Source organism: Centroberyx gerrardi, chromosome 9 (assembly GCF_048128805.1).
Source record: "Centroberyx gerrardi isolate f3 chromosome 9, fCenGer3.hap1.cur.20231027, whole genome shotgun sequence".
NCBI classification, from domain to species: Eukaryota; Metazoa; Chordata; class Actinopteri; order Beryciformes; family Berycidae; genus Centroberyx; species Centroberyx gerrardi.
The window spans coordinates 1290912-1312662 of NC_136005.1; the positions used below are offsets into that span (position 1 = coordinate 1290912).

A 21751-nucleotide genomic window follows, 5' to 3' on the forward strand; every position below is an offset into this window, starting at 1 on the left:
GTTTTTGAGTTTTTTGATTCTTGATATTGGATGCAGTGTATAGATCTATGGATGTTGCTAATAATGGTTCTTTGATTGTTGATTCACTTTTTGACTGCCACACCTGTCACCTGGATGGTCTTTTACCTCCTATAGGTGTTGATTTGTCTCATGTGGGAACCTGACGCCGTGTGATTGGACCGTTTCATTTCATGTTCCTCTATATACACAGGCCGCATTGAAATGTTTATATAGATACCTGAAATGTCACTTGACTGGAACCGTTTTGTCTTGAAATAAAACCTTTGTAAGGGAAGACAGCGTGAAGATAAAATACAGTGTTATTTGAAATTAAGAGGATTCACAGCCACAGTATCGTCTGCACAAATCCACAGGTGTGAGTTTGTAAAAGCAGAACAACACAAAGTGAATCTGCTGCTGTTTTACCAGCTGGAAGAGCTGCAGAGCCACAGAGAGGGAAAAATACAAAACAACTTCCCAAACTGAATGTTTCAATGCAAAGTTTCTGTTTTATTCTGTCGTGTCGATGGTGAGGAAGCTTCAGTCTGTTCTGTTTCACTCAGCACAAAACACTTTATCAGCCAGAATAGAATCAAATAATAGAAACTTTGCATGTTCACATCTCAGTTTGAGAAGTGTGACTTTACGAGATGAAACCTTCAGTTGTGTTTTCAGAGAACAAAACGTACAATACGAAAATATACAAAGATGTATTATTATATCTAATTGTTTTTTTTTCTGTGTAATTTTCAATACATTTGGTTTTTGTAATTCTTTGCATAATTATCTTCAGTATTCTCTATTTTCTTATTCATATCTGTATCTCTCTCTCTCTGCTGCTGCAACAAGACAGTTCTCCAATATGAGATCAATAAAGTTTCATCTGTCATCTGATGTCATCTAATAACTGTAAAAGAGGAGATTTTAAAGATTTGAATGACTGAATTATTATTTCATTGTCTGTCATTAAAGTTTTTCCCAAAATACCAAACTCAGACCAGTAAAGTTATGTAATTTTTTCTTTTTTTTTGAATCTGAACAAATGAAACAAATGAAAACTGTAAACATCTGAGGTTAAAAATGATCTACAGCCTATTCTCCTGGATGATGCGTCTGCGTGACGTCATCATGCTGATGGAGGTGAAGGTATTGAGGGGAAAACAGGTATTTTATTTTTTATTTTTAGCCGACAGGAAGTGGATGGAGACCCCTCCTCTCTCACTCACACACACACACACACACACACACACACACACACACACACACACACACACACACACACACACACACCTCCTCCTCCTCGGCTGCGTCAGGAGAAAAAATAGAAGAGAAGGCGCCTCCTCTGCCTTTACATCAGAAGCACAGAGGGAGGAGGAAGAGGAGGAGGAGGAGGAGGAGGAGGGATGATGAAGAGCAGGAGGAGAGGCAGCAGGTCTTCTGCTCACAGTGACTCAGACAGCGGCGGCTCAGGATGTTCACACACACACTGATGTAGAGAATCCTCCACAGAACCACAATCCACAGCGGCACGGTGAGTCCAGACCGACCGGTTCAGACCAGACCGGGTCCGACCGGGCGGACTGTTTCTGCTTCTGTTTTAAATAAAGTTAGAAAGGCTTCAGGCGGTGTGATGAGGGTGAGCCGCTGATCCAGGATCAGCCGGACCGCGGGAACTTTACCTGAGTCATCATGCGCGTCGACTGTTCCGTTCCGTTCCGTTCTCTCAAACGGCATTTCAGCTGCTATCTGGCCGCGGGTGTGTTTTCATCTGTGTCTGTGTGTGTGTGTGTGTGTGTGTGTGTGTGTGTGTGTGTGTCGTGGTGAGGTGAGGTGAGGTGAGGTGTTATTAGATGAACATCATGTCAGAGATGATTAATGTAAATTAAAAGGGAACAAAGCGCAGGTCAGCCAAAGCGCGTGGTGGCCATTACGCACGTCAGCTGGATGGGGCGCCGTGTGTGTGTGTGTGTGTGTGTGTGTGTGTGTGTGTGTGCGGGGTGGGGGATTCTGTAGAAACCCACGTCTCTGTTGTATAAGAATGTTGTGTGTCGTGACAGCAGCATGAGAACCGGCTATAGTATTCCTATAGTACAAGAAACTATACAAATATCAACCGCAGCTGTTCACTATAGGAATATTTTAGTGATGCCACAGGAGATGAAAATACTAAATAATAAGTGCTGTAAGGGTACTGTAAACTCAGTGTTGAGTTACACAGTCGACTATAGAGTTTCAACGGGAATATTATAGGAATATTATAGGAATATTACAGGAACAGGGAGAGTCTGACCAGCTGGTGTCTGATGCTGTGACAGTAGCACTGCAGGATCCTGGACCTCCAGGTGGAGTTTAAAGATTTTTCTAATGTTTCTGTGGTCAGAAACCTGAGCCACACCTCACTGCTACAGCCTGTAGGCAGAGGAACAGGTTGGCTGGTGGCTCTTCTGAGATCTTGAGTCATAGAAATTATAATTTGGATATAATTTGGATTTGGATTTCCTCACAAAACCTGCAACATATTCCATGTCTATTCTGGACTACAGGGAGACGCCTTCTAAGGTTTGTAGATCTTCCTGAAAATTATTAGTTCCAGATTTTGAGCATTTCTGTCTGCAGTCAGACTGATGTCTGGTCTGATTTCACCTTTTATTAAACTGATCTGCTCCAGTCTGATCTAATGGATATGATGCAGTTTGATTGATTACTGATTTATTGTAGGAGTGATCAATACTCCACTGGCTGTCTATAGGAAGACTTCAACCTGAACTGATTCTAATGAGACAATGAGTCGTTTTGATTATTATAATCAATATGATTGTCCTGAGTTTCAGTGGAGAGTTTTAGTGTCCCGTGATGGTTTAAATGTTTCAGAGACTTTTCCACCCTGATGAGAAGAAAACTCTAGTGGAAGCACTGAAGTATTCAGTGTTTCTGGAATGTTTCTGGAATGTTTCTGGAATGTTTTTGAAATGTTTCGGCATGAGAACACTATTGAATATCAGCACAAAATATTGGCGGTCAGCCTTCGAACGCCCATACAGGTCGAACTCTATTTCGGTCTATTTTCTCCCAGACAGAAGAAACTCTCTGGTCTGTTAGATCAATCAGACCCTCCAGACCCTCCAGACGTTGTGAGTCTGATAACACGCAGGTTTCCCATGTAGCTGCTGGTTTCTGTGATCCTGCAGGTCCGAGTCTTCCTTCTTCCTTATGCAGCATGTCATCTTTCTTCCTCTCCACTGTCTGCTGAGGAAAAACATGTTCTGGAAATGATGTAAAAAACAAGACGGATGTCCCTCACACTGTATTCCTGTTACAGCTGCTTATCTCAGGCAGCAGCATGTGAGGAATGAAGGACAGCAGGTTGACAACTGACATGCAGGCTGACCTGAGTAGTAGTAGTAGTAGTAGTCGTAGTAGTCGTAGTAGTCGTAGTAGTAGTAGTAGTAATAGTATTATCCTGGTTTCAGTGGAGAGTTTTAGTGTCTCCTAGTCTAAATGTATACCGAACAAAAATATAAACGCAACACTTTTGTTTTTGCTCCCATTTTTCACGAGTTGAAATAAAAGATCTAAGACTTTTTCTATGCAAACAAAAGGCTTATTTCTCTCAAATTTTGTTCACAAATGTGTTTAAATCCGTGTTAGTGAGCACTTCTCCTTTGCCAAGATAATCCATCCACCTGACAGGTGTGGCATATCAAGATGCTGATTAAACAGCATGATTATTGCACAGGTGTGCCTTGGGCTGCTCACAATAAAAGGCCACTCGTTTCAGCTCTTCTGGAGATACGAGGTTTCAGCTGACAGTGATGAAACGTTAAAGCAGAACAGACTGGAACAGACTGAAACAGACTGAAACTGTGACAGTGAGACTGTAGGGACGTCTGCTGCTTTACTGTGGACATCCAACTGGTCCCAGTACTGAACCAGTCACCAGTCCACAGGGAGTGATGTAACTCTCCAGTGTGGTTAAAGCAGCGAGGCCCTCTGTGGGTAGAAACCTGCTGTGGATTTTAAAATACTAACAGGTCTAAAGTTTGACCATTTTCACTTATATGAAACTACAGTGAACTCAGGTCAACTCACCAAACCTTAAAGGACGACACTGTCTTCATCGTTACTGAAGTCTGCTCTGAATCAACGGTGTAAAAAACTTTAACTCTGTAACTTCTCTCTCTTCCGGTGTGAACAGAAGTTCAGAGTCTCGCAGGAAGTCCTCTGAACCAGCCTGGCAGGTTTGGACACAAGTCATTAAAATGAAGGAACCATCAGCTTTAGAGCTGCTTCAGGTTCTCATGTTCTCACCTTTAGGTTAATGCTAATCACCTAATCACCAGCATGCGCAGCAGTATCCAGCAGAGACAGAGAGGATGATGGGACCAACTCTCTCCTCACATATCGGGTCAGGAGACCAAACTCCCAAAAAGTCCCTGCATCTAATATCATTTACCACCAAAACCTCCAACCCTGCTGATATCCAGCACATTTCCTACTGATGACAGACTAGATATTATTATCTGGTCAGTGTGATCAATCAGTTGCTGGTCACCAAACTATCAGCTCAGAGGAACTTTGGTCCTGGTCCTGACCCTCCTGATGGGAGATTTAAATTTTCTGGTGATTTCTGTTTGATCTTTGCTCTCCATGATAATGATAAAAATGACAAAATTTGGACTCACTAGGTGCGTTTCCATCAAGCCGCTTTATGTGAAGTTTGAAGTTTCAAATGGGAATAAGCTGAATGGAAACACTAAATTTTGAAAAAACTCCCCAAATATCGCAAAAAAGGTTTTACATTCGCTTGAGGTGGATTTGTTTGTCTGTCGATAAAAAGTTTAGTCTAAAAACGGTGTTGTCCAGTCTGCTGCTGCGTTCCTCTGGAGGAACCGGCGGCCCGACCGGCCCAGAGACCGGCCCAGAGACCGGCCCAGAGACCGGTCCGATGATCCTGCAGCAGATCAGATGTTCTGGATCCTAAAGGCTCTCAGTCTGTAAAATGCCTTTTGCACGGTGACTCCCAGAACTGTTTTGTGCGTCTCCCAGATACATGGCGACCGTCGTAGAATGGGCATTTCTCCTATGATATTGGCCGTAATATTTACTCATCACCGCCAGAAAGACAGAAATATACTGTACAGCCAGCAGCAGATTACATGACAGAATAAGTATTACTTCCTCTATGGCAGGTAACTGTTGGAAAGCTCTCTCCATCTGTGATCTTGTCTCACCACACACACACACACACACACACACACATACTTATTCGCTTAACAGCCGTTAATGGGAACGCACCAGATTCGAATTTTAGGGCTGTCGACTTTACGAAAGTTTGTTAAGAATTTGCACAAAACCTGAATGGAAACGTAACTAATGAGGCTGAGAGACGGAGAGAAACACACCTGTAGCTGCTCTACCTGCAGGATCATCTGTTGGTGCTGAGAGACTATCAGCCTGCAAAGCATTCCATTCAGTGCAGTGACCTAACACACACACACACACACACACACACACACACACACACACACAGTAGGCCGTGTGTCTCTGCTGTCCTTGGCCTACTTGCTGTTTCCGCTGCTCCACATCTCTCCGTCCCGCTCGGCTGTTCGGGTCGACAGGCGCTCGCTCTGCAGAACCTCAACGAGTCGCTCGGTCCAGCAGCGAGTCTTCCAGTCCTGCTGTTCTTACAACAAATAGGATTATAGACGAAGGCCGCACACAGTCTTTGCACTTCTTGAATATTTTTTCTGTGCCGAAAAAAGCAGCCATCGTGTCAGCGGGTTGTTTCCACCGGGACAAATGGTTCCAGATGGTTCCAGATGGTTCCAAAGGGATCGTTTTGCAGAGTTCTTCACACCAACAGCGCTCATCAGTGATGGAGTGATTAGGCAGATTATCCTGTCAGCCTTATCCATTCTGATGGAAAAATCACTTCCAACATGTTGAACCTCTTCAGGGAGGGGGAGGGGAGGGGAGGGGGGGGGGGGGGGGGGGGGGGCAGGAAGCAACGAGGCTGATGGGAAATGTAGTCTTAATGTGGGGAAACACTACAACTAACAATACTACTGCTGTGAGATAGAGGAGAACAGTCATTAGAGCAAGGCAGGAATATTAATCTGACACAGATAGACTGATGTTTAAAAATGACACAGAGCAACTTTAGTGTGACTCATGTGCTTATGCAAGTGTATAACCTGTGGTGTACGTTCATGTAGTGTAAGATACATAATTGAATGTGTGTGTGTGTATGTGTGTGTGTGTGTGTGTTGTACAGCCTGCAGTATACAGAGGGTTTCTTGTTGTTTCAGGCGACAGTGATCTGGCCTCACACATTCACTGTGCTGTGGTGCGTTCCCCAGGGAACACACACACACACACACACACACACACACACACACACACACACACACACACACACACACACACGCACACACACACACACACAGGAGGCCCAAGAGGCTGCAGGTCCAGAGGGAGATCGACAGAACAAGGCAGGAGGCGTTATCTAGTCTGCAGACAATAGACACAGTCAGGAGCGGAGGGGTGTGTGTGTGTGTGTGTGTGTGTGTGTGTGTGTGTGGGGGTGTGTGTGTGTGTGTGTATCAGGGATAAACACCTTTGATCAGATATGGATATAGAGGAAAATCTGAATTCCTACAACATGAACTCTGTTTCAGTGTGAATGAGATGTTTTGTTGTTCGGTGACTTTAACTCGACGGGCGCTGTGACGTTTCCTCCGCCTGCCTCCGAACAGGAAGTGGCGTCAGACAATGTGGGCAGGTAACCATGGCAACCGCCCGCTGACAGGCCTGATGACATGTTTGCACTCCCCGAATATATAAATCACTATTGTCTCTCGCCTGCTCTCTCTCTCTCTCTCTCTCTCTCTCTCTCTCTCTCTCTCACTCTGTGTGTCACAGATTTTCCTTTGGGCCTTGTTGCCACGGTAACCAGACAACTCCCAGAGATGTGTAGAGAACATTCACACACACACACACACACACACACACACACACACACACCTACACATGATTCCATGGATACACACAATGGACACCATCAGGAGGTGTGTGTGTGTGTGTGTGTGTGTGTGTAAGGCGTGTCCTCTGCTTACAGTACATGCCCCCCCACCCCCCCCCCCACCCACACACATACACCTCGTTACACAGTTTGATTAACGAGCTGCTGATTAGTCACTCGTCTAAATTTATCACAGAAGAAGAGTGACGTTAGTCAGGAAGCCAAACCTTCACTCTGAGCAGCAAGGTTCTGCAGGGTTCCTATAGAACCTCATCCATTAGGGTTAGGGTTAGTGAGCTAATCCATCAGAATAAAGAACCCAGTGTGGTTCTAAAACAGTTCTTTAAATCCTGCTGCTTTGGAACATTTCATACGTTCTTAAAGCTTCTATGTAGAACCATTTGAGCACGGTGCTGTAGAGAACCTTTCTAAAAGGGTTCTGTGAAGCACCATGCAGGGTTCTGCAGTGCTAAAAGCCTAAAGAACCATTCTGTGATTCTTTATATGTATAGAACCTTCTGTGTGGCTCGATCCTCCAGAGAGACGTGGGAGGGAGCGGACGGGATCTCCTGTTCTCCATAGAGACGTCATTACAGCAGGCGGTGTGTGTGTGTGTGCGTGTGTGTGTGTGTGTGTGTGTGTGTGTGTGTGTGGGCAGTGCAGTCTGAACAGTGTGTAGGTTTATTAAAGGGGAATATCAGCTAAATGAACTGTGACTGTATTCCCTCTGTATTCCCTCTGTGTTTGTACAGATCATATAGTGAAGTATCTGTGATATTTATATCTGTGTAGCTTCCCTGTACATTTCCATGGGATGACAGTTGTAGTTCTGTGTTGTTTGCTCTGTGGTGTGTGAGCCGTCATGTGGAAACCTCCGGACTTAATGAGCAGCAGGGAGTTCTGCTGGAAGAACACATGCATTGGAAATAATAATAATAATGATAATAATCATTTTGTTTTGGAATGAGGAGAATACAAATCAAACAATACTTACATACAAACTCATTTACAAATTATAGTTACAGACGATGAAACCGGTTTCATTCCCAAACAGGATCCATCCATTTTAAGAGGAAATCATTGCCTTAGGATCAATACTTGATATTTCAAAAGCAGCTTCGACTACATACGCAAACATGCTGGCAGTTTGTGAGTAAAGTTCTGATGTTTGCTAATCGCTTCTGTTACATTTCAGATTAATTTGTACGTTAAAGTCGAGATGAAACGGCATTTGGAGAGTATCTAACTTCCGTATCGTGACGTATCTCCGAGTGAAACAGGAAAGACAGGCGGGACGTAACGTTGGGAGGAATTTGATTTGAACGTTGAAAAGTGGGCGTGTCCTAACACCCGAAGACACACCGAGGTACCATGCTGCTGCTAGCTAGCTAACTAATGAATCTTAGCTCTGTGCGCTAAAAGTTGAAGATTGATTAATGGGTGGATGTCATGATATTATTGGTTGAAATTGGTTGAGGCATGCTTACGTAAGCACACGGCATATTTTGTTTTACAGGAAGAAAACATGATTGAATTTTGATATAAGAATACAAAGAAATGTATTTTTTTTATTTTTTTTGGCATATATTGTTAAATAGGTGCTCAATATGACCGGGGATGTGATCTAAAAGGGTTAAAAAGGCATTTTTCATTTCATCTCGACTTTAACATAACAGCAGCCAGACTCAGACTCAGACTCTGATCCAGTCTTCTAGCCTGGATCAGCTGAAAGGCAAATTACATGAAATCATAGATATTTTAAGTATGAAATTTGTGTATAAATGATATTCTTGGGTTTTTGTAATGGTGGATTTCTGCTGTTGGAATGAAACTCCTCAGTGTTTCCTCTCTAGAAACAGAGCAGGTTTCTCTGCTCTCGTCTCTTAATGAGATGCAAAGCTCCAGTCAATGGTCGTTAGTCGTTAGTCATTCTGGGAATGCAGCTTGGCATGCTGGGAAACTCCCAGAGGCCTCTTCTCTCCGTCTTTGTCATTCATTCCCGTTCCTCACATCGTCTCTACACAGAAAGCATCAGAAGCTTCACGTCACATAAAGGCTCAGCTGCACACAGATAAATCCTTTTTCATGCTCATTTACTCACACGTAAATAATTTCTGCTAAATATTTTACCAGACTCTAAACCAGCACACATGAATAAACTCACTGTAGGAACAGAGAAATATTTTAACGTTTCCTCAGTTTGGAATTACAAGGTTCTGTCTGACTTTTAATTTAATCAAAATTGAGTTATCCACATATTCATGATGTTTGTTGCTTTATGCCGGTGTGGTTTTGTCTAAAAACCTTTTGGGATTTTTTTTCTTTTGCATTTTTTATTAGACACCTTTATTAGTTGAAAGTGTAGAGAGAAAGGAACATTTGGGAGAGAAAGATGACATGAGACAAAGGTTTCAGGCCGGATTGGAACCAGGAGGTCACATGACGTAACGCCTGGGGTTCAATATTTAAAAGACAGAAACAGTTTTTCCAGCTGGGATGTGAAATCTTTGACGCTCAGTTTCTCAGACCTGCTCCACCCAGCCTGAATAACTTCAAGCTTATGATTTCATACATTTCAAGAAACAAAACAGGATTTGTGTTCCTTTGCAGCTCAGAGGGAAGAGCAGCGTTCATAAAACACAGTCTGAGTCTGATCTGATGAAACTTTATGAAATGAGCACGATGTCTTAAAATCCAAAAAACTCTTTGTGCTGGAAAAGTGTTAGAAATGTGTTTCAGAAAGGATCAGGAGGAGACAGGACTAGAACCAGGAAGTAGTTTGACGGTGGACAGTCAGGGTGTGGAGGTCGGAGGTCGGAGGTCGGGGGGCGGATGGTTCAACTCCCAACTCATGACAACAAGTTTTCATTTATTGAACCGTGAGCAAAACCTGAACCAAACTATTTTAGCTGCTAAAATAGTTTCTAATCCTTTAAAATAACCTTAGATTTACATTAATTCGCCCCTTAATTAATGCAAAATCCCCTTAAAACTAGGTACAGGAGTTGTTAATGGAGTAGATCCCATCAAAACCTCCTTAAACTCCCCTTAATGTTTGACTCCTCACTTTCTAATTTAATGTAAAATTCAGTTCAGGGAGACAGGAACTTTCCATTAATAACTCATTAATAACCTGTAAACCTGCACAAAAGGTAAGAAAAATCCCTTAATTTCTAGTTTCTCCATGAACCAACACATGAATAAATCCCTTAAAACCACATGATTTTTTTTAAAACTATAATTAATAATTATGTAATGAGAAATAAAGGACATTTCAGGGATAAAATGAAGGGGTTTGGTTTCAACGTGATCTCACAAAAATATGTGAAATGAACATGAACTCTAAAATGACGATTTACGTGTTGTGGACATGTATTATGGGAAAAAAACATTTCTCCACCACGACCTGAATTATGTTCCTCCACCAAAAATTTAATTATGTCCCAAATGTTGGTTAACGGTTAAGTTTAGACAAGTAAAACAAGTTTGGTTAAGGTTTGGGTTAGGGTTATGGTAAAGTTTAGGCAAGTAAAACAACTTGGTTATGGTTAGAGAGATGGTTTGGTCATGGTTAAATAAGAAAAGCGTTTGTTAAAAATTAAAATGTGACTTGCAGTTGCTATGGAAACGCTGGGAATCGAACCGCGGTCACCAACATCGAAGGCGAGCGTATACGCCCGTCCACCAGCCTGACCCCGACCCCGACCCCGACCCCGACCCCGACCACAACACCCTTACTTTCCACCGTGCTGCTTCAATGTGACACTACTTCCTGTTTACAGTCGTGTCTCCTTCACGTAACGCTGGGAAAACGTAAATGTAACACTTTACGTTCCACCGACACGTAACTGGCTGTTAACAAGTTGTGTTCATTTCACGTTTTTCTGTGAGATCAGTCTGTTTGGTTTGGTAGTGACAGCTGAAAATATCCAGTCCAGTTCCTGCTGTTGGACCAGAATCCTGTACTGGAGGAGGAACCTGGTCTGAACTGGATTCTGTCAGAAACACGGAGGCTGAGTTAAAAGTTTACACATCCGTTTGGATAAAATCCTCAAAAATCTTCAATCCAACAGATTGGATTTGATTTCCATAAAGACGTGTGTTTGACAGTGGGTCAAATGAGACTGGAGACGGACTGGGCTGCAGCCAGGTGAATGAAGAACTAACAGCTGACCACACACACACACACACACACACACACACACACACACACACACACACACACACACTGATACATGCTCATTGTGATGCATATGTTATCGCACTTGAAAGCAGGTTGGGCTGAAGGACTCTGAGTGGTTTTCATTTACACATGACTGCTGCTGGCACTTAGACAGATTATTCACATCGTTTGTCTGCTGTGCTCGTTACAGCTGATCTGAGGTCAGCTGACGTTCACATCTCAAACATCTCAGCGTTCAGAATGACTCAGACTCAGTTTCAGCACAAACCAGTGCTGTTCGACTTTTGAAATGACACAAGGAAACAGTCGGTATAATTATATTCATCTCTTTCAGTTGATGGACTGTTGGCCTTCTCTTACACCAGTGGGTCTCAGCCTGGGGGTTGGGACCCACCAGGGGGTCACGGGAAGTTCGGGGGGTCACGAAGTTTAGTATCTCTTTAGTATAGTATCTTTATCTTTAGTATAGTAGTGTCTATTTTTCTGAATTTTCTCTGAATTTTGCTCAGTCCACCTTCCCCAGAGAAGTACAGGTTTAAAACAAATAAAAATTGGAACCGACTGTCAGTAATCTACTGGTTCTCAGTAATCTACTGGTTCTCAGTAATCTACTGGTTCTTAGTGATCTGCTGGTTCTCAGTGATCTACTGGTTCTCGCTGATCTGGTTCTCAGTGATCTGTATGTTCTCAGTGATCTGGTTCTCAGTGATCTGGTTCTCAGTGATCTGCTGGTTCTCAGTGATCTGGTTCTCAGTGATCTGCTGGTTCTAAATGATCTGGTTCTCAGTGATCAGCAGGTTCTCAGTGATCTGCAGGTTCTCAATGATCTGGTTCTCAGTGATCTGCTGGTTCTCAGTGATCAGCAGGTTCTCAGTGATCTGGTTCCTGGTGCAGGTTAACAGATCTGAGCACCCATTGATCTGCTGTCTCTCTTGTTCAGATGAATGATAATCTATGAAGGAAAGCCTCCTAAATCCACCTGCACTGCATCAGACTGACAGACTGAGGGTCTACCAACAGGAAGATTTGATCAGGATTTTATCACTCAACAGTCTGGTCAAAGCTGACAATCTCACAAACTTGATGTGTTCCTTTAAGTTCCCTACTCTCCTTTAAAAAGTGCCGTCATTTGGTTTAATACTGTGCCGTCGATCTTTTAGTCAACCAAGGACAACAAGTTCTCTACTGTCATTTAAGAAGTAGCAACCAAACTCTTCATTTATCCTTTGTTCTCTGTAAAGTTCTTGTGACAAACACGTTTGTGCTCTACAAGCTAAGCTATACAGTATTTGACTTGATGATTTCTCTTTAAAGGTCACATGGTGTACAGCAGGACTCCCTCTCCTCTGTGATGATAAAGGAGTTGGATGTGTATCTAAACATGGTGAAAGTATCAAAACTAAATCCACACAATCCATATTAGAAAAGCGAGCCTCTAAACGAGCCGTTTGGACTTCCGTAACTTTGCGGCGTCACAAAGGTTCGCTCATTATCATTTCTGTAAGAAATAATAGACTAACAAAGTGTTTTTTTCAAAGCGGTCGAGCGGTCGTCATCGTTTATTACCGGAGAGTTTTCCCTACCTGTAGCCGCCGGGCCGCGGCGTCTCACGTTTCGCTCTCGAAACGGTTAGCCGATCGGAACGGAGGGTCGTTAATATTAATGAGCCTTAAAGACACGGCGACAGAAACGGCCTGTTCTTGGTAAGGCTCAGAGAGATGCTGGAAAATGAACGTGGAGAAATGGAGTGAGAGTGTTTTTGGTTCATGACACCACACACACAGCTTTGAATGGACAGAAAGACACAAAATAAAACTCTGGAAAGTAGAATATGGAGCTTTAATTCAACATAACGCAGCTTTCCTTAGTGTTTCCTCTTGTCTCTCCCTCAGCATACAGGTCAGCTATCCAGAGCAGCAGGTGGACTCCAAATCCCAGAATGCCCGAGCAGAGTAACGACTACCGGGTGGTGGTGTTCGGTGCCGGCGGCGTGGGGAAGAGCTCGCTGGTCCTTCGCTTCGTGAAAGGCACCTTCAGAGACACCTACATCCCCACAGTAGAGGACACCTACAGACAGGTAGCTGCACTGACAAAACACTTTTTCAGCAGGAGAGGAAATCAGTGTGTGAAGTTCAGGATTCAGTAGAACCACACATGCAGCTTCACCCAGAAACCACCTGTCAGGACCGTCATGTGATGCTGAACGCTTTCTGCAGACAGAAGAGAGAGAGGAGAACAGAGGGAGAGAGAACATGGAGAACTGACTTTATGTGTGAGAGAGTGTGATATCTAAAGTCTGTTGTCTCTGCATCTGTTCTGCATTAACACTGCAGCCGTTCTTTCTTGAACATTGTGCAGTAGAACCAAAATTACTATATTGTAACCCAAAACTCTGTTGGTTACCAGACCGTTGCTTTGGACTTTTGGTTGAAAAGAGAGTAAAAACTTCAGAATATTGGAGCTGAAGAAGCGGCAGCGACAGTTCAGGGAGTCTGCAGAGAAACTGAAGCATGACAGAGACACAGATCGGTCTGTCTTGTTGATCGATTTGATTGTTTGGCTGCTTTCCAATTTCAATATTTGTAATTCTTTCAGTCATTTTACATGATGCAGTGTGAAGCAAAATCCTCAAACGTATCGATGTTTTAGAAATGTAACAAGAACTCGCAGTTCTCATCCATGATCCATAGAGTCATGCATGTTCATGTAAAGTACATGCATAGTAATAATAATAATAAGAAGAAAAATATCTAAAACAGAGTTTACAAAGTGCTTTACAGGAAAGTAAGAAAACAAGAATGATAAAATCTGTAAGGAGAAGATTAAAAATATGAAACAAGATCAAAAGAAAATTGATTGATATAAAAACGAAAACATCAAATAAAATGAGGTTTTTAAAAAGTGGACAAAATCAGAAAACACCTCCAGAAGAGAACAGAAAATAAAAACACATTTTAAGAAGTGATTTATGAATAACTGATGATTGATTGCTGCTGAGTTATTGATGAGTGTGTGTTGCAGGTGATCAGCTGTGATAAGAGCGTGTGCACGCTGCAGATCACAGACACAACAGGAAGCCACCAGTTCCCCGCCATGCAGCGCCTGTCCATCTCTAAAGGCCACGCCTTCATCCTGGTTTACTCCATCACCAGCCGCCAGTCGCTGGAGGAGCTCAAACCCATCTACCAGCAGGTGTGTGTGTGTGTGTGTGTGTGTGTGTGTGTGTGTGTGTGTGTGTGTGTGTCATTGATTATAATTGAGTCATGAATGTCAAATGCACACATTAGCTCGCAAAATTAGCAGAAATTCAGACTTCACATCGACATTTCAGATGTTTTTTCTTCACATTACTGGATTTCCTATTTGATTGTAAATGACTCCAAATCACTTTGCTCTCCCTCCACCATGCTGTCTGTCTGTCTGTCTGTCTGTCCATCTGTCTGTCTGTCTGTCTGTCTGTCTGTCCATCTGTCTGTCTGTCTGTCTGTCTGTCTGTCTGTCTGTCTGTCTGTCTGTCTGTCTGTCTGTTTGTCTGTCTGTCTGTCTGTCTGTCTGTCTGTCTGTCTGTCTCTCTGTCTGTCTGTCTGCCTGTCTGTCTCTCTGTCTGTCTCTCTGTCTGTCCATCTGTCTGTCCATCTGTCTGTCTGTCTGTCTGTCTGTCCGTCCATACAGTCAATGATCTCATTAGATTTTGAAGCACCTTAAATTAATTAACATATTAATGAGGAAAAACATCTTTAAATGACAGATACGGCATCCTGGGCAACAAAAAACTGAACAAAAAGTATAGATAGAAACAGAGGAAGCAGAAGGCCGACTCAGCGATAAGACTTCTGTCTGAATACAGGAGGAGGATTGTGGGAGTTGTGTGAAAATTCACAGCTGAGTTGTAAAGATTTCACAATAATACAACTTTTATTTCCTTTAATTTATTAGGTAACTCTTGGTTTTGAAAGGTGCTTTATAAATAAAGTTTTACTTGCTGCTCAGTAGAGAACAGACGTGATTTGTAGAAACAGATTTTCAGTGTTTTGTCAGAGTAGACTCTTCTCAACTCAGTGGAATAATAAGAACAGAAGAAGAAGAAGAGGAAGCAAATAAGCTTTTTTCTATTGCACCTGTCTAAAAGCAGCGTGCTTTACAGGAAGGTATGAAGAAGAATAATAATAATATAAAATCAAGAATAATAAAATATATAAGGGGAAAATCTAACTGATGTGGTTTGATGTTTCCAGCCTGCCTGACCTGGATCTGACACATGCTGCAGTAAATAGATCAGGTCATGGTGTATTTTAGTGCATGAAGATTTGTCTGGGAGCCTCGATCCATCCTCTAACCCCTCCTCCCTCTCTCCCTCCCTCTCTCCCCTCCTCCCTCTCTCCCTCTACAGGTTCTGGCCATCAAGGGCAGCGTGGAGGCCATTCCCATCATGCTCGTGGGCAACAAGAGCGACGAGACGGCGCAGCGCGAGGTGGAGACCAAGGAGGGCGAGACCCAGGCCGGCGCCTGGAAGTGCGCCTTCATGGAAACCTCGGCCAAGATGAACTACAACGTGAAGGAGCTGTTCCAGGAGCTGCTGGCTCTGGAGAAGAAGCGGGACATGAGCCTGAGCATCGACGGCAAGCGCTCCGGGAAACAGAAACGAGCCGACAAGCTGAAGGGGAAGTGCAGCGTCATGTAGAGGCAGGCTCCGCCCACCGCTCCACCCCCAGAGACTGCCTCCCGCCTCTCCGCTCCGTAGCCCCGCCCCGTCCCCCGTCCCCCGTCCCCCGTCCCCCGTCTCCTGTCTCCGTCGCCACGGCAACAGGAGCCCGCCGCACCGGCTTCTTCTGTGGTGCCGCGCCTCCTCCGTCTGTTACAGAACATTAACGCCCAGAGGAACAAACGTCTCAACAGAGTGAATCTGGAAAGTGGAGAGTTGATACTGTGCCTCCTCCTGCAGAGCCGCTCGGCTTTTCACAGACCAGGACTAGGGCTGGGTATCGTTTAAAAAATTACGATACCAGTACCAATACCAGTACCCTTAAAGTGATACCGATACCAATAGAGTACTTCATTCGATACCTTTTTTTTTTAACGTTTTGGTGGCATCTCGGCACGCTGAACTGCCGACTCCGTCACACACACCGCGCTCGACTTCACCACAGACTGTATGGGTTGTAGCTGCTGCGGTAGCGGGCCGAGCAAAACCATACAAATGGTCATTTTTTTCTAGATCTGTGTACAAAAAGTATCGAATGCAGGTATCGTTTGACTGGAGAAGTTTCGATACTACTTGGTACTGGGTTATTTCGGTCGATACCTTAAAGGTATCGAGTACCGATACCCAGCCCTAACCAGGACACTCCGACCAGAACCACCAAATTACTCAACATGAATAATAACAACAATAATAATAATCATTTCATCATGTGTTCCCTTCCTTGTGACCCCGAACAACGGCGCTGGATGTTTCTGCCACGAGCCGCTCTGCTTCCTGCTGTAATTAGAGGAACGCCTACTGAGAGCCTGACTGACACACACACACACACACACACACACACACACACACACACACACACACACACTCACACACACACACACCCTGTCTGAGCTGACAGGATCTCGGACAGCAGACGGATCTGAGTTTAAAGAATCAGGAATCTTGAAGAGGCTTCGATGAATTCATTCCAGTCGACTCCAGAAGCAGAAGCCGGTTTCTCTGCTGGTTCTGACCTCTGACCTCTGACCTCGGCGACACAGTGATGCTTATTAAACAGTAGTGCAGCATGCGGTGGTGTGTACTGTACATATGATTTAACTAGCGGGGAAGCGACTGTACATTGTCTCAGAGTTTGCTGTATATTTGAAATGCCTTTCCTACCAGTTTACTTGACAATTTTTTGTATATTATCTGAACATAAGTGAGCTTAAACTTTACAAAGCACAAACAAACAGAGGAGAGAGCGACGAGCCGATAAGCACATTCCAGAAAACACTCCTCAGATCCACAGCAGAGCAGCCCATCTTTTATTTACACATCTGTGTGTCCATGCTGATCATTTTGATGCACTTTTAAAACGCTCTGTTCTGGACTTCACTGTAAAAAGCTTTTAATCTGTTTAGTGTCTGATCGCCTCGGATCAACTCTGTCGCTTCAGCAATAGAAAATGGCAGCGCCGGGACTCCAGGAGAGGAAACACGGTGGAAAACAAACCTTTACACCGAGTTCAGGGTCGACGGCCCTCCTGGACCCGCTGGAGGATCAAGGGCAACTTGTTGGGCAACTCATGGGCAACAGCATCCAAGTTGCCTCACCGCTGTTGCTTTAACACCACGATGTTTCCAGGGAACATTTCAATAGATTTTTGAGCTTGCGTTTCACTTCGTTGCCTGTTCCTGGGAGCGTTGCCCAACTACATTGGTCAAAAAAATTGCCCGGTGTATCTCTAAAGAAATGCAATCCAGATTTGCCCAAATGAAAAGGTGAACGGAAGCCTGTCTGTTTGCATCGTGGTCATTCTTCGTCAGGATTTGCAGCATGGACTTCACTCCTGACGATGCTTCTGCTTTGTTGCTTAATGTTTGATTTGTTTGAAGGATCTCGCAACTTTTCTCATGTGAAGGAACTGACTAAATAAAAAAGATGCTGTTGTACAGTAAACATCTTTGGTCTTTTAATACGCAGTTCATGAAAACCGCTTTGCAGTAACTACACACTGAAAACACACAGAGCTTCTCCTGTTCTTCTCATGTTGAACTGTGAACATTTTCTATAAAGAAATGATAAAGATGATGAAACTGATAGAAAATCAGTGAGCAGACTTGAGTAAATTCACCTCTTGGAACAATATTATTTGCATTTCATTTTGGATCAGGGAGTGTCAGGTTTTCATGGTGTCAGTTATGAAGGAGCAGCTCTCAAAAATAATTTGTCATCACTTTCTGTTTGCCTTAAATTCCTCAATCTCTTCCTCCTCTAGCCAACCAGTCACTTCATGTTCAGGCCGACAGGTTTATAATAATATTGAAGGGTGATATTATTGTACAACATGCTGAGGAGAAAGTCCTTCATCAGGCGGTTTTCAGCTGGTCTGATCTGTCCTTCATTTCTCCAAAACCAACCTGACCCTCTTCCTCTCAGCTGCTTCCATGTTTCACACGCTGAACAGTAAACATGTCGTCCCTCATGAACGATGCAGTCTCCATCAGCCAATCGGGAGCCAGCATGTCTCCTTGGGCCAGTTAGTGTTTGAACATCCTGAATCACAGAGGTGAGATGCATCATGCTGCCAAGTTTCCTCAGACTCTGACCAGCAGAGTCGGAGAAACCACGCGACAAACAAGTAAACAAAGGTTGCGGCGCCTCGCTTCGGCCAATCAGAGCACGTTTTAAAATGCAGGCGTGGAGCAGCGAGACTTCACAGGCCGCTCAGGTGCGCTGGAGAATTCATTTGTTAGTGATCAGAAAAAAAAAAAGATTGCATTTGGTCCACAATACATGTGTAATTTATTTTCAAAAGCTGTATTGCTACAGGTGTGAGGCAGATCTGACATGAACACGTAAGAGACAGATCCTGAAATGCTAAGCTAGCTGATACTAACGATTTATTGTGTTTTATTTTGGCTTCAAAATCCCAAAACTCCGTCCTGAACACAGAGACATGGACTGAGAAACAGGTTAAAGAGCCTGTGGAACCACACACTCACACAGAGACGATCTGTTAAACAGGGAATTTTGGCTATGATCAGAAATCATGTATTTGTGTAGGAAAATGATGACACACGTGAGCGGCTTATTCCCTTAAATTTTGTGAAAATCCTTGTTTGGATATTGTGTGTGACGTACAAACAAGTAAACAAGCGTTGCAGCGTTGTTGCCTCCCTCTGATTTAGAAAACGCCGGAACGGAGCGATGAGACGCATCGTTCCCCGAAGTTTTGTCAAAATGCAAACAATCACGTCCGAGATGCTGTGAGCCGGACGGACCGGAGCGATCCACAGCCAGGGACTCTTCCTGTTCTCACTGATGAGGTGAATCAGGTATTGATCTCCCTCACTGGATCAATACTGATCACACAGGAGGAGATGAAGAGAAGCAGATGAGTTACAGAGGGATTTTTAAGCTTTGAGACAGTTGAGATGTGGATTGTGCAAAACAGGCTGCAGCTTGATATCAGGAAGATGTTTCTCATGTTTTGTACATTCAGAGTATAAGGTGTGTGTGTGTGTGTGTGTGTGTGTGTGTGACTCAACATGACGTGTCTCCCTGCTCTCCGTCACTCTCGGCTCGCCCACGCGGCTCTGCTTCAGCCGTTCTGCTCCAGTGTGTTGCATTGTGGGAAACGGCAGGCTGAGTGTTACGTGTGTGTTGCATGAACTGACGAGGCCTGAAGGAAGTGATGGAAGAGAACAAGAAGATATAACTGGTTAGAAGTTATAACTGTTGCTGATATTATTATTAGAAACAGTGTGAGGCGCTGCTGTGACTTGTCCTGCCCAGACAGACTGCAGGTCAATTTAAAGTTAAATGAAATAAAATAAAAAATAAAAGTCGTCACAGGAAGGAAACGACTGAGCTGCTTCACTGTAAATCCTCTGGACCAGAACTCTGCAGGTTTGGTTTAAAAAAACGACCGGAGTAAGTTATTGATGTTATTCACACGGCGGCCATTTTGAACACTATAAGGTGTTATAAGGGTGGGAAACTGCTCTCTGTCCTGCTGCAGATGAATCATACAAACATTTATCATTTCACAGATTACTCACTGAAAAACACATGAGAAACAAATGGATCTCAAGAATATGGAGGGATATCGGTTCACATTTTAATATATTCGGCCCTTTATCAGCTACCAGAGGCTAGTCTAGGTAGCTAGCTAGTAGCTAACCAGGAAGCTAGCTAACGAACTTCCCTGCTAAATTCAAGCAGTTGTTGTGGTTCTTGTTCCCAGGGTTGTTAGCTAATTTGATAACTGTTCAGCCTATCTGAAATTCTACTTATGTTTTGAAGTGACATTAGTTTTATATAAACCCCAATCGTCCTGGTAGTTTCCCATTCAGGGTTCAAAATGGCTGAATAAGGTCAGTTCAGTTCAGCTGGAGTTCTGGGGCCGGATTCACAAAACCCTCTTAAGAAAAAAAATCTTCTCAAGTGCCATTTTTTTCTTAACTTTAGTCTTAAGAAAAAAAATAGGAAAAAATGCTATTCTCAAAAACAGTTCTTATATATTTTCTTAACTTTCTTCTTATGTTTCTTCCGAAGAAAAAACTTACGAATAAATGGTATTCTTGAAATGAAAGTTCTCAAATTTGTTCTTGATTTTTTTCTTAACTTTAAGACAGCCCTTCACCTGTCTTAAAATTCCTACAGTGAAAAGGTAAGCCTCTAATATCATATATTTGAACACATTTTAGACAAGTAGGTTATAGTTCAAACTCTTCACTGGTTCCCCAACACCGAACATTAAGATGAACATTTATTGTAAAGCTTTATTTGGTGTAGGGCCAGGTGCCTCTGTGTCATGTTTATTGAAAATTGTACAGTTACCAACAGCAACCAATGTTTAAATCTTTGCCCTAGTTGCCCTAAATAGGTTTTTCCCCAATTGCTTTGTAGATGGAAGCACTTTGTGTTGACTCCTAGCCTCAATGGCAGTAAGCCTAAAGTTTATTAACCAGAATTAATTCAGGCCCTATTTTGAGAAGTTCTTAAGTAGGAAAATTAAAGAAATTCGTAAGAAATGAGACTGTTACTAAGAAAATATTGAGGAATTGCACTTAAGAGCCTACTTAAGAACTTCCTAAAATGTCCTCTTATGTCATTTCTTAAGATCTATCTTAAGAACACATTGGTGAATAAGCTGGTGAATCCGTGTGATTTCACCATGTTCAGACAGTCTGGAGCCACATGTGCACCAGCAGTGATTTGGTATCTGAGTTAAACCGCCACTAAAGGCAAAACTTATGAAAACAGCATCTGTGGCTGCGTTCACACTGCAGGACTTAGTGCTCAATTCACATTTTTCTTTTGTTTTTTTTTGCTTAGATCAGATTACCGTATTTCCTCTAATAGTGGCCGGTAGTCAATTAAAAGCCGGGTCTCCGATAATGGCCGGGGCCGTGGTCGACACGAACAAATAAAGGCCGGCCTCAAATACAGGCCGGGGAAAAAACAAAGGAAAAAACAACAGCGGATACCGGTAAACTCCTGGTGCCTGTCTGTAACTGTAGTTTGTAGTAACGTACAAGTGCCACAAGATGGCTCGGCCGGCGGAAGTCTCTGGAGCGTGCCGTCGTCGATTACCGTAATTATCATAATGCATTGCAGTAACAAAAAAACGGCTACCTAACGAACCCCAACAGAAGCAGATCAGAAAACAAGGAGGCTTCGTACTAAAATATGAGCAAATATACTTATCAAACAGAGGGAATTAGAAATAAAGGCCCGTCTCTAATATAAGCCTGCTTCCAATAAAGGCCTGGTTCCCGTCTGCAGTTGAGGTAAATAAAGGCCCGGGCCAATATTAGAGGAAATACGGTATTCACATTCATTTTTGAAAGACGTT

The 21751-nt window shown here is 43.3% G+C and overlaps 1 protein-coding gene across 2 annotated transcripts; it reads left to right on the plus strand.

The window, feature by feature from the left end:
- Positions 1-1474: 1474 nt before the first annotated feature.
- On the plus strand, positions 1475-16157 carry diras1a (DIRAS family, GTP-binding RAS-like 1a). 2 transcript variants are annotated; one of them, XM_071906640.2, is made up of 4 exons: positions 1475-1531; positions 13097-13281; positions 14226-14396; positions 15595-16157. In XM_071906640.2, the coding sequence occupies exons 2-4, from the start codon at positions 13144-13146 to the stop codon at positions 15883-15885; spliced, it is 600 nt and encodes a 199-aa protein (XP_071762741.1). In that variant the 5' UTR covers positions 1475-1531; positions 13097-13143; the 3' UTR covers positions 15886-16157. The 2 variants fall into 2 exon arrangements, with proteins under 2 accessions (XP_071762741.1, XP_071762742.1); XM_071906641.2 differs by lacking the exon at positions 1475-1531 and adding an exon at positions 2442-2559.
- Positions 16158-21751: the final 5594 nt, after the last annotated feature.

Coding starts and splice junctions, on each gene's coding strand:
- diras1a (XM_071906640.2), top strand. CDS start 13,144: ATGCCCGAGCAGAGTAACGACTACCGGGTGGTGGTGTTCGGTGCCGGC. Junction 13,282..14,225: donor TAGAGGACACCTACAGACAG/GTAGCTGCACTG, acceptor TGTGTGTTGCAG/GTGATCAGCTGTGATAAGAG. Junction 14,397..15,594: donor TCAAACCCATCTACCAGCAG/GTGTGTGTGTGT, acceptor CTCCCTCTACAG/GTTCTGGCCATCAAGGGCAG.